Below are 12660 nucleotides of genomic sequence, written 5' to 3'. Positions count from 1 at the left end.
AAAAGCCTCCTAAATATGGGCCTAAATGTGCAAGACATGGGAAGGCAACTTTGCGTATCTGGATGGAAGGATTTCTGGTAGCTGCCTTACATGCCTGGCATTTGATTTAGTAATTAGTGGAGATCACGAGGTTCTTGCAGAGGTGTACAGGAAAAGAGAGGAACCTACTAAAAGGCACCTTAACTGCCTATTACTGAATTTTGTTTTGGTCTGGTGTATAAGGCTGGGAAGACGATTAGTATATGGCAGTTCTTACAATTTGATAAGAACTCAACTGCTGACAACAAGCAACACCGGTATTCAATCATATGACACATTGATAGTGCAAGAACAGGTATTTTGAAAACTCCAAATACCAAGACTGGACAGTTAAAGGACCATGAATGTTCTAGTTGATCTGGCAGTCCAAAGAAGTTTAGATAAACTTAGCATTGAAATTGTTCTGCTTTTTATTAAGTGTGTCACTCAGGATAAGTGTTGTTGTAAAACCAATCAAAAAAGTTGAAAAAGAAACTGCAGCAGTGTGGTATGATGTGCCATGTAATAAGAAATATAAGTGATGACATTCCTATCACAAAGTCTGTTGACACTAGATAATAATGCAGTAGTGTGGTATTTAGAGTGTGTATCCACCATGCTTCAAAACATTTGATTTGCTAGACGTTTAAATGATACTAAAGCAGGGCGTTAAAGTTTGCACAGATTTGTAGAATTTGTGTCATGACCAGGTGTGGAAAAGAGCCACAGATTCCTGCACAATATACTATCATGAGAGACTGCAATTTGATTTTTTTTTATCATGCTCAGGTAGCACGAGTACTTTCTGCACAAGCACTACTGAGATATGTGCAATGGAGGACATGTCAATTCACAAAGGCAATATAAGACATATTCAACGTAATTTCCAATTCTGAAGAAAGACACATTTTAAAACCAATATTAGTAATCAGATCAAGGGATATGTTGGTTAGAAATCCTAACGGACTAACTTGCTGGATCCCTAACCCATTCTTTAAGATGCGACTTCATTACAAATAACTTAATCCTCAGCGACATGAAGTTTCACATTTACCAATGTATTAATGGTGTAAAATTCTTCTCAAGACATTTTCAGGGAAGACTAAATATTATCTGTGTTGGCTACACATCTCAGAACTTTCTTGCATTCTGTACACGAACCACTGTTTGGTAAGAGAAGTTTAATTACACAATATGAACTAGCAAATTTGAAAGCAGTTAGGCACTATACAGTCTGGGGTTCACAGCTGCAAACAATGTTATGCAGACAACCAATTGCAGGAAATAGAATTCTTAGGAATGGTCAGGTAATTTTCCTGTGCCTTTCCATCAGAACCTGCAAAGCTGTAGGTGGTCCATAAGATAAACAGCAGAATGCATGCACATTTTTTAAAAACAAAAATGAAAAACCATACGTTGCTCAGCCACAATATCTAAAAAGTATCCCTCTTTTTTGTGTTGCCCACCTCATTGAGTGGCTGTTCACAACCCAAAATGGTAATGAAGTGACAAAGAGTGGCAGCAATAGTCCATGTAAACTCTCTGCCGTAAACTTGATTCAAAGAGCCAATAGGTTCTGTAAAACAAAATACCCAAACCCACGAAGGACTTTTTTTTATTTGACATCAAAATTCTTGACAGTACGATATGATCATAGCCAACACATTTCACTCCCACTACTAAATGAGTTTCTTCTGGGCTAAAAATCACGGAACTACCTGTAGACTCTTGTTGCCGGCACTGCAAACCAATCCACTACTCTTATGGCAAAACACGTGCAGTGTTTATATTCATGCCTGATATGTTACAGCTATATATACAACTATGACCAGAGACTAGGCCCTCACTGGATAGAATCGTGTGGCTATAATTTGCCATACAAATAGTTTTAACCCTGATGACGCTCTTTTTGTTGTGGGAGCAAAACACGTTGTCTGTTATCATATTGCACTGTTAATAATTTAGATATGAATTGAAGAACAATCCTTCTTGGACTCAAGCATTTGGACATTCTTTTCAGGACCTTTGGATTTGTGAATTAACTTTATGATAGAGTGTTTATATGCACATATGTAAGAAGGCCAAAGGACAGCTTCTAGATTTTGCTTTGCAGCAAGTGTAAATGATTTACTATACGGTCTTTACTAAAAAGGATATCACATGTGAAATAAAATAATTCTAATACTAAAATTCGGCAGGGTAGGTATTATTAAATCTTTCAATTAAAATACAGCATTAACAAAGTAGATATAGCCATCAGATCAGGTGTATCATATTTTAAAATCCATATAAATCACACTATTAAACATATTGTACCTAGATAGTGGCTAAGGTGGTGCTCATCAGGCTAATGAGTAATCTTCAAGTGCATGCCTAAATGGGAAACTAGAGGACTAAAGCGTAAAATAGCCTTTTTGGTGGAAATCACATCTCTAAAGAGGCTAAGTGAATTACAGGTGCTATCCTTACAAGAAAAATTCTTGAAGTTGCTCAACACTAGTATTGTCATAAGAACCTTGAAAGCATTGCCTAAACGTATGCTAGATTCTACATCTACACAAGGGCCAATCTATGCAGCTGCCTATGTTTATCAACAAGCCTTAATATCCTGCTGAAAGGATTCTGCAAACCCTAGATATGAGAATTGTCAGTGTTAAACCTTTGAAAAAAGGTTGGACATTTTATTTTGGGGTGTTGTAAGTAGATTTATTGGAATTCTCGAATAATTCTAGGACATTCGACATCCATAAATTTCTTTGAGTATTAATGCATAAAAATGTGTACACACAGAGAATTGCACCAGATGTGCAATTCCACAAATGTAAATTGTAAGCAAGATTGCATTTGAGCGTTTAGCTTATTTTTCCTTACCACATTGAAACAGTTTTTTTGCTAAGAAGAAATCCCTTTCTGTATCCCTCCTGTTCCCACCTTTGTCTTGCCACAAGTACATTTGAGAGCATTTTCAGACTAGAATCTATCTGCAAATTGTTGATGAATGCCCACAGATTGAGTAAGGATAATCACCAACTTTTGCAGGTGGATCTACCCAGGAACACCCAAAACTAGGGGTGGGAAAAATATTCCTTTCTGTTGGGGGAATTGGCTGAGTTTTGGCAACTCCACATTACTCTTATAAGGCAGAGTTCCTGCCAAATTCCACCAATCGTCACGTTGTGGAATTTGTTCTCACACGTGTGCCAAAACGGTAAATTGGCGAGCAAGATTTGGTGTCTACTAGTGAGATTGTTAGTCACTATCATGCATCCATCAAGATTTTCCCAATACAGGTGGTTGTGACTGTTCACTGTCAGAAGGATGCAGCTCGAGTAGAAAATCTACTTGAGCTGCAGCAAAATTAACTTAAGTATCTATGCCTTCTGGCGTGCCTCGTGGTGCTGTTCGGGTTGATTCTTCAGCACAGAATGCACTTCTGGTGATAAATCACAGCTGAGCAATATGGAGTGTCTATTCCCGCCCACTGGCGAATCTCCATAGAGTCTTGCAGAGTTCCTTTGTAACTCTTCAGAATTCCATGGAGTCAAATTACATGAGTTTTGCCCACCCCTACCAAAAACCCTCTCCAAAATGGATTTCTGAATGTGGTAATTCCACAATTGAAGTGTATCCCATTTGCACTGCATTCATGTTCCTGTAACTCAGGAATATGAATTTATCATTACAAATCTTTCCAGAACTCCAAGTTGAAATTTAGTGCATATATTCCTTTAAGAACCTGACCCAAAAAGAGTATTACTATAATTTGTTGAAAAGACAGAAAATTACAAAAAATAGAAAGTGATCTTGTTGTGCTTGAACAGACTCTGATGAGCAACAGTAGATAAGTGGTTTGTAAAATGTCTGAGGCTATGGTTTCACAAGAAACAAAATATAACATACAAGATAGCTACAAGATACGTCGCATTTCTGTCCTCTCCCCCTGCGCTGGCGCACAAATTGCTGCTTAGCGCCAACGCAGACACCCTTGCTCCATGGTACAAGGATGGTGCAAGGATGCCTGCGTTGCAGGGATGATTGTTTTTGTGCAGGAAGGGGCGTGGAGCTTTAAATCGGCTCCCTCATGTGAAATTGTGTTACTTTTCATTTTCAGTTTATGTGGCAAGAAAAGTCTGTTTAGGAGTTTACAACGCTAATATCGCTAAATCGAGCAAACGCAAGACCCATTGCATTGCAAATGCTTGTTCTTATTTGTGAAATCATTTAACTTTCATTTCCATTTTTAGCCTATTCCAGCTTTTGCAGTTATGCGGGATACAGAAGAGCCCACTAGTTGTGGATTTATTCCAGGAGCGCAGACCCACCACAGCTTGAAATGGAAAACAAATATGATCCCTCTGCATGACATGGAACATACTAAGTTTGATGAACTCAGAGGAAAAGACTTCAAGTAAGTCTCTACTTGATAACAAAACAAGTGAATTTTTTTTATAATGAATAATGTTTCCTATGTGGATTGGTGATCTATTGAAGTTTTGCCAGATTGGGACTCTGCATATGGTTTTCACACCTTTATGAAGCTCTCTAGCTACTCAGCGAGGATGGATCGCAAAATAGCAATTTAAATGTAATGACATTCAATTCGTGTTTATTTTTAAATGCTTCACTGGTGAAGATCCGACGTGAAGTTTGTATGTTATTTCTTTATGTATTTGATGATTTTATATAACATTTGGACACCAAGAGGTATAGACGTGCATTACATAATAACAATAACAGAGACATAAGTGTTGTAGAATTAACTAGAAACAAGCAAGAGGACTGTATGGAGAAGAATGGAGAGCTAGTGAGATGACAGGTGGGGAAGAGAGCTTGGAGAGTGGGAACGAGAGAGAAGTTGAGGAAGAAGCAGGGTGAGAAAGGCATGGAATGGAGGGATGGGCGACTGACAGAAGAAGGAAGGGGGAGAGGACAGGAGATGGGGAGAGAGAAAGAGGGTTGGAGGGAGAGTCTGCTGTGTGCATGTGATAGGAGTATGTCATTCATGGGCTAGGTGCAAGGGCAGAGAGAATGCTGCTGCTCAGAATGTTCAGGCAATTGTAAGTTTTGTAAAGAAAGGGAGATATTTGGCTTTTGCGGAAATTGAAACATGGAGACTGAGCTGAAAGAAAATGAAACTTTTACACTTGCTATCATCTTTGGGGCCTGGAGGGGTAGATATGGCCTGGTACCCCTTTGTTCAAGATGGTGGGCTCTAGGCTGTCAGTTCACATTGAATTCGTGTTCAGTTTTGTTTAATGGATTTGAAATTGGCTAAGAGGCATCCAAAAAACAATAGGGCCATTTTATCAACAAATCACACAGCACATCAAGTCACCTTGCTGGGCTGTGTGAGAGGGAAAGGGCAGGAATGCGCCATAACATTGTATGGTGTATTACTGGCCTTTCCCTGCACTGCCACGCAGTCTGCACCATGCAAGAAGGGTGCCTGTGTTATAAGGAGAACTGTTTTTGTCAAGCAAGGGGCACCTTCCTGCACAAAAACAATCCTGAGAGGCATTTTCCTGTATGTGTGCTGCAAAATGCAGCACACATGGAAAACGGAAGTAACGAGGACTCCTCATTATGCCTTAGCTGGGAAGGCATTGTTTTCTGATAGATACATCTACCTGTGGATTCCTCACCTTTTAAATATCCCAATGGGCCAGCATTCCATGGAAACCTTTCTTCACAGCTCTCCATGCAGACGAGGACGTCATAATGCCATGGCTCTGTAAGTGACTTCTTGTGACCTCATCAGAGCCATAAGAATCCCTCATTGGCGTGCTGATGACAGTTCCCTTTTTTCCATGCCTTTGACACATAACAGTTTTCTTGTAGCTCTCTGTTACAGTTTGGATTTCCATCAAGTGTTTTTCTCCAGTGTTGCAACTTTGTTGTTGGGGAAAAATGTTTCCTCCAAGGAGGTCGAGATTTAAACTGTGTAGGGAGTGTGAGGGTCAGATGTCAATCACTCACTCTCACAAAGAGTTTATTTGGTGTTTGAGTTCAGACCATGATGTTTTAGACCTGTAAGGCGTGCATACATGCTTTATTGGACTCAGCTAAAACGGTGGCTCCAAAATTACCTGAGGATGTCCAAGGCTATTTTGCTAAAATTCTGAATGATAGCCATCCTGCTACATGCCAAGTCACCCAGTCATGTCTGGACACAGCCGACTCTGTGGCAAGAGTGATGGGAACTTCAGTCTCTTCTATGAGACATGCTTGGCTGAGAGGGCCTGGTTTCTTGCCTGACGTGCAAGCAACTCTGGTGGATTTGCCCTTTGATGGTGAGAGGCTGTTTGGCGCCAAAGCTGATTCTGCCTTAGAGAGATTTAAGGGCAGTAAGGTGAAAAGAAGGTCATTAGGCCTTCAATCACAGATGCAGTTTCCCAAGTTCCAGGGTTTGGACAGAACTACTCCTTTCATGGCAGGCAGCAGTTCCAGAACCAGCAGCAGCAGTCCTACAATCCACTCTACAAGTCTTATGGAGGGCGTGGAAAGGGTAAACAACTAGGAGCCGTCCACCTGCCTTCCTCTTCCTCATTTTCCCCAGCCAATGTCACAGGAAAGCAGCACTAGTTTCACCTTCTTGGAGCATGCTTTGTCAGTGGGAGTAAGGTTGTCCCATTTTCTACCACAGTGGAGGTCCGCAACATTGGACCAGTGGGTTTTGAGAATAGTGGAAAATGGGTACACACTACCCTTCCAAGAATTCCCCCCCCCTTTACCCCTCCACAAAGTTGTTGTTTCAAGGAACATCTTCTGCTACTTCAGCAAGGACGTTCAATCCCTACTTCAAAAGGACACAGTGGAGATGATTCCAGAGCATGAACGGGGTCATGGATGTTATTCCTGGTACTTCCTAATTCCCAAAAACTATTGTTGTTTGCATCTGATCCTAGACCTCAGGACTCTGAACTAGTTCCTCAAGCAGGAAAAATAAAAAATGCTGACCCTGGCACAGGTGCTTCTTGTGCTGGACAAGGAAGGCTGGATGGTTTTGATCGATTTGCAGGATGCGTATTTTCAAATCCCCATTCTGCAGTCACACAGGCAGTATCTGTGCATCACAGTGGGGTCTGAACATTACTAGTTTGCAGTCCTTCTGTTTGGTTTTACTTCCCCACCTCGGGTCTTCACGAAGGTGATGGTGGTGGTTGCAGCATATCTCAGAAGGTGGGGAGTACCAGTATTCCCTTACCAGGATGATTGGCTGCTCAAATTCATTTACGTTTCCACTAACAGGCCCAAATCTCACCTGAGGCCCTCTCAGGACACCCTGTTCATAGAGGCAGTACTGGACACTACAGTGAATCATGCCTACCCGCCTCCTCAGAGGATTCTGGACATTCAGACTATGAGTGGAGCAATGGTTCCAGACCTGAAGGTCTTGCGCCTGCTCGGTCTGATAGCCTCTTGCATTCTCTTAGTCAGCCATGCACGCTGCCACATGATGGCCCTCGGTGATGCCTCCGCAGGCAGTGGTTCCAACACAATGGAGATCTCAGAGAGTCTGTCAAAATCTCCAGAGACACTGCATCCATTTTGACCTCCATCTCTGGGGGCCCAGTGATCATGGATGCCTCCAATCTAGGATGGGGAGCTCATCTGGGGGAACTCACAATCAAAGGACTTTGGTCTCCAGAAGAAAGATTGTTTCATATTAATCTATTGGAATTGTAGGCAATACTCCTGGCTCTCAAGGCCTTCCTCCCTTCCATTTGTGGTCAGTCAGTGCAGGTCTTGACAGAAAATGCTACCGCAATGTGGTACGTCAACAAACAGGAAGGTGTGGGGTCATATCTTCTCTGCAGAAAAACTCTACAACTCTGGTCCTTGCCCAGAGTTCTGAACGTATGTGTAGACAGTATCTGATAGAGACTTCTAGCTGCAGATTCTTTACCTTAGAATTCCCTGGCGTCAGCTTCAAATCTGGAAATTTTTCTGGTGAGCAGTACCCTGGTGGCGTCGTTCGGATCCGCGTGCATCCTCCAGCTCCCCGTGGCGTCATCAGCGTCATTGGAGCCGCCTATGACGTCACGGTCTTCTATATAGGCACAACCCCAGCACCCGTACGTCAGTTTTTTTCCTTCCGCGCCAGTTAAGCGCATATCCGGGAAGAGCCACCCATTAAAGACTTTTAAGAGGCTATGCGCCTTGTTTTTGAGCGGGCTGCACCCTTGGGTGGGTCTTTGAGCCCCGTCGGGTCAGCAGGGGCCCTATCAGATTCGACGTCAGTGGCTTCAGAATTGGCGCCGTTGGGGACACCAGGATCCGGTAGCAGATACGGACTGGCGCTGGTCTCTCACAGTCAACCTCATTGGCACCGGGTCCGACATCAGCTCTTCCTCCGCCTACTGATGGTAGCCCCATCCTCATTCCGGATGATCCGGAGCCGGAGCAACGTTGCACGACACCGACTCTGACTTTGACGGCGCCGATTAGGCACAGATCATTGCCTGAGCCTTATTTTGGACAGCCAGGCACAAGAAAGGAGTGGGAGGGGTCGGAGGACCCTTTGGAGTGTGCACTTGAGCAAGAACAGGACTGGTATGAGGATCTAGCGAAGCCAGTGGACTGGATACTTCTCCAGATACTGGCATACTCTCTCCTCCTAATGTGGCTACGGAGGAGGGGGCTTCTTATGCTATGGTGGTGTGTAGGGCAGCTGAGGTCTGGGACCTAGACTTGCCCACGGTGCCAGTCAAGATAAATCTCCTGACGGAGGTGCTTCAGCCGGGGGTGACTACATTGGAGCCAATGTTGCCCTTTAATGAAGCCCTAACTGACGTCCTTTTGGGAACATGGTCCAAGCCTAGAACAGGGGCTCCTGTGAATAGGACAGTCGGCTGCTGCCACAGACCTGCTCCAAATGACCCTAGTTTCACCCCACCCCGGAGAGCTTGGTGGTCCAAGCCTCCACTTCCTGTGATGCCTTCCCTTCCACTCCTCCAGATAGAGAATCCAAGAGGCTGGACCAACTTGGAAAGAAGTTGTTTTCTTCCTCCAGCCTAGCATGGAGGTCAGTAAATACCTCTTGCCTATTGGGCCGTTTTTTCCATACTTTATGGGATACAGTGGCACAGGTGCTGCCCCAGGTCCCGGAGGGCATAAGGGACACTCTCACCCAGGCTGTCAAGGATGGGAGAGATGCAGCCAAGTTTACTAACAGGTGTGGATTGGACATGACCGACTCGCTGGGTAGAGCGATTGCAATGACAGTGGCCCTATGTCGCCACGCCTGGCTTAATTCTACTGGCTTTTCAGGGGATGTCCAGTCGAGTTTGATGGACATGCCTTTGGATAGCTCTCGCCTTTTTGGTGAGAAGGCAGACTCCACGCTTGAGAGGTTCAAGGATTCTCGAGCTTCAGCCAGATCCTTGGGCCTCTCTGCGCCTGCTCGTCAGCAGTCTGTCTTCCGTCCCTTTTGAGGCTTCAGAAGGGGCGCAGTGTTGTGTAGCCATTTTAGTTATAGCTCCATGCACGTTAGTTTAATACATTAGGCCACTGTGCACCTTGACCTAGATATATTTTATTCAGCTTTGCATTGTTATTTTTACAATAACCAGTTTTACGGTCTTGTTTTAATTTCTTCTATCTAACTGTTTTGCTTAGCCCAGCACTGTGTTCTCAAACAACACATTCTTGATCACTCTGGGCTTCAGTCAAGGCTACAGTTTGGTACATTGCCGGTGAACGTGGTGGAAGTTTAGTCTCCAACACATCCTTACATAGGGACATTTTCTTAGAACATCAGCTGTGTTATTATAAAAGCACTTCCTAGTCCCAGTACATGTCAAGAGGGAGATTCCAGCCAGTGAACCACAACTGTACGCTGAATGCTTCGCTGCAGATGCTAACGCAGACTACAGGCCTTTGCTCAGGTATGAGGGTTGATGTCCTCCCGGGGGAACCTGAAAGGCAGGATCAGAGCTTAACATGCTGTGCTCAAAATATGATTTAGATAGAAAATAGTCCATTGATTCTAGTGGCAATATGATAGCATTATTCTTATGCTTCACTCTTATCGTCACCATTTTAATATTGTTGTGTTGTGTCATTCTGGTTATTGCAGCTCACGCTTTGCTATCTAAAATGCAGACGTTTTATTAAACCAATCTATAAAACTTATACTGCTTTTATTGTCATTTATATATGAGACCGAATTGTGAATGAGAGAACTGGGTGCGACCTGAGTGACCACGACTTCCCTGAGAAGTATGATATGTCATGCGCTCTGCTGCCCAATCATCTCTACCTATGAGGCACTGCTAGTTAGCCAGAGCAAAACACGGATTCGGAGCGACAGGTGTCACCTACCATGGGTCAGATTCAGTCTCCCACACTATGGACGATCTTGCTGCTCAAAATCCAGTAGTCTCATTAGAATAATGAGAGCCTACGTGACATGACGCCGCCAATGTTTGGTCAGGCTCTAATTTTCGGTTCCTCCGCAGTATCTCTGTCTCATTATATATAATGGCACCTCACTACCGTATGCGGAGACGTCCGTGGTATTGAGGATTTCCACCACAGCTGTGTAGGTAATCCTATTACAGCTGGCGGTTGTACAAGCTTGAACCTTAAAAGGAAACCCCATTTTGGTGTGCCTTCTCTGAACTCATAGTGTTACTATCATGGCAACATGTACAAATAGCTGTTAATATGAGACAACGTCTCACAGCACACTTACTAGCAAATGGCCTAACGGCCCAGGGAGGTCCAGTCACATTCGTGGTGCACGCCCACGCAGCTTATAGAACAGAACTTTTTTACTCTTGGGTCACATTTCCAGCAGTGGATGGGAACACAAATACATTTCACCAATATACACCTGCGAAAGCACCTGGATAATACAGAGCGTACGCATATTTAGAGATTCCTCTATCTTATCAAGAACAGAATAATTGGCTTGATGGCACCCTACCCCATACAATATTACCAGTAAGGTTAGGTCCACTAAGTAATGACGGTCCTACCTGGCCTTTATTGGCCACCTATACACCACATCCTGCAGTTGGAAATTTAGCAGCAGCTGAGGTTCGTCGCTTATACAATGAGTTAATAGCAATATATAGACGATTAGTACAATTCGTGATGCAAACATTAAATACAAACCCAGCATGTGCTGCTCCAGCACACCCACATGCAGTAACACCAGGTATAAATCCTGCGAGTGTACATTTGATTATGGGTAAAGTACCCGCCAAACGAGAAGAAACTCCGTTTTGATTAGCACAAAAAATTCATAAGCTGCAGGCAGTATTTCCCCATACGTGACCTCCGGATAAACATAGAATATTAACAATGTGTTTGCCCTTTGGGATGGTCCTTACAGTAGAAAACTGTAATACCTGGGGTACGGTATTTGCCGCGCTCTACACAACCGCACACGGTACACTGACACTTGCCAATTTACTGGAAGTGCTGAAACAAATTCAAGATGAATATGGGGCTGCCCCGGCCCTAGATTTGGGGATGCACTTGATGGGCAATTTTGCCACAGTGTCCTCAATCATTTTAATTAACCTTAAAGGGGAAGCAGTCGCACTTACTTACTTCGTGACGTTCCGCAACAAGACCAAGAACAAGAGCTGCCTAAAATAATAGTGGAAACATATTCAAGTATCGGTCAAGATGGCCTAGGGGCCACACCACAAAAACATAAATTCCAGGGTAACTCAAATAAAGATAACTCCAAACAACAACCTGAGGGTAATAAGAAACGCTGGGATAAAAAGCAACAAACGCCTAAAAAAGAAAGGGGAAAATCTCCACGTACGGAGACCCCACAGAATAGCTATAATCTCAGAAATAGAGATAATATCAAAACGCCTGATAGATATCAATATACTGATACACGCCAATCTCGTTCCTTTCAGGACTCATCAGAAAAGAGAAATGAGAGAGGTGGGCGATCAGAGCGAAGAACAGAGTACGTGAAACAGAGACAGGAATCACAATGCTCTTCGGAGGTTTCTGTTAAAAAGGAAGAGAAACCTGACCAACAAAAACAACAATTTAAAAAGAAAAAAGTGGCAGCAGTCGCAGTTCGACATGCCACACAGGAAGAGGGTCCTCTTGAAGAACAAGAATTGGGCTCTAGCATTGCTAGACAGCGCTGCAGAGGTCACAATAGTTCGCCGGAATCTTCTAGAGCATCTGGAGGTGAAAGCAACTGGTGAGTTTATACAAGTAGAAACAGCGGACATGCGTGTCTCCAAGCCTGATAGGGTGTACAAAGTAACGCTGCAATTAGAAGGAGACATTGAACGCACAATAAACGCAATCTTTTGGGATCCCATAGTAAAAGTATATGGTGTTTTGTTGGCCGTACAAGATTAGCCGCCTGACTTTGTCCGTACCTGCCCACATGGAGAAGATGTCATTAAGCCTTCCTTCTCGCCCCTTGTTCCAGAGGAACTAGCTGAATCCTATTCCATTGAATGGGCTCTAGCACAAGCACCTGCATTATACAGAAATCACGTAGGGTGGGATAAAGACTCCCCCTACCATGTAATTCCCATTAAAAGGGAACCTCAGCCACAACCACAGTATCCTATAAAACAAGAAGCAAAAGCACCAGTGAGAGAAATACTCACGCAATTAGAGTACCAGGGTGTGATTGAACCCTGTGTC

The 12660-nt window shown here is 43.6% G+C and overlaps 1 protein-coding gene across 2 annotated transcripts in view; it reads left to right on the top strand.

The window, feature by feature from the left end:
- Positions 1–12660, top strand: part of CFAP92 (cilia and flagella associated protein 92 (putative)) — a 292821-nt gene that overhangs the window by 266494 nt on the left and 13667 nt on the right. For both annotated transcript variants that reach the window (XM_069206631.1, XM_069206632.1), the window contains exon 17: positions 4263–4426. In XM_069206631.1, the coding sequence (XP_069062732.1) occupies positions 4263–4426 (164 nt within the window). The remainder of the gene's footprint in view (positions 1–4262; positions 4427–12660) is intronic.

This window comes from Pleurodeles waltl, chromosome 9 (assembly GCF_031143425.1).
Source record: "Pleurodeles waltl isolate 20211129_DDA chromosome 9, aPleWal1.hap1.20221129, whole genome shotgun sequence".
NCBI classification, from domain to species: domain Eukaryota; kingdom Metazoa; phylum Chordata; class Amphibia; order Caudata; family Salamandridae; genus Pleurodeles; species Pleurodeles waltl.
This window is presented reverse-complemented; position numbering and strand designations above follow the sequence as displayed.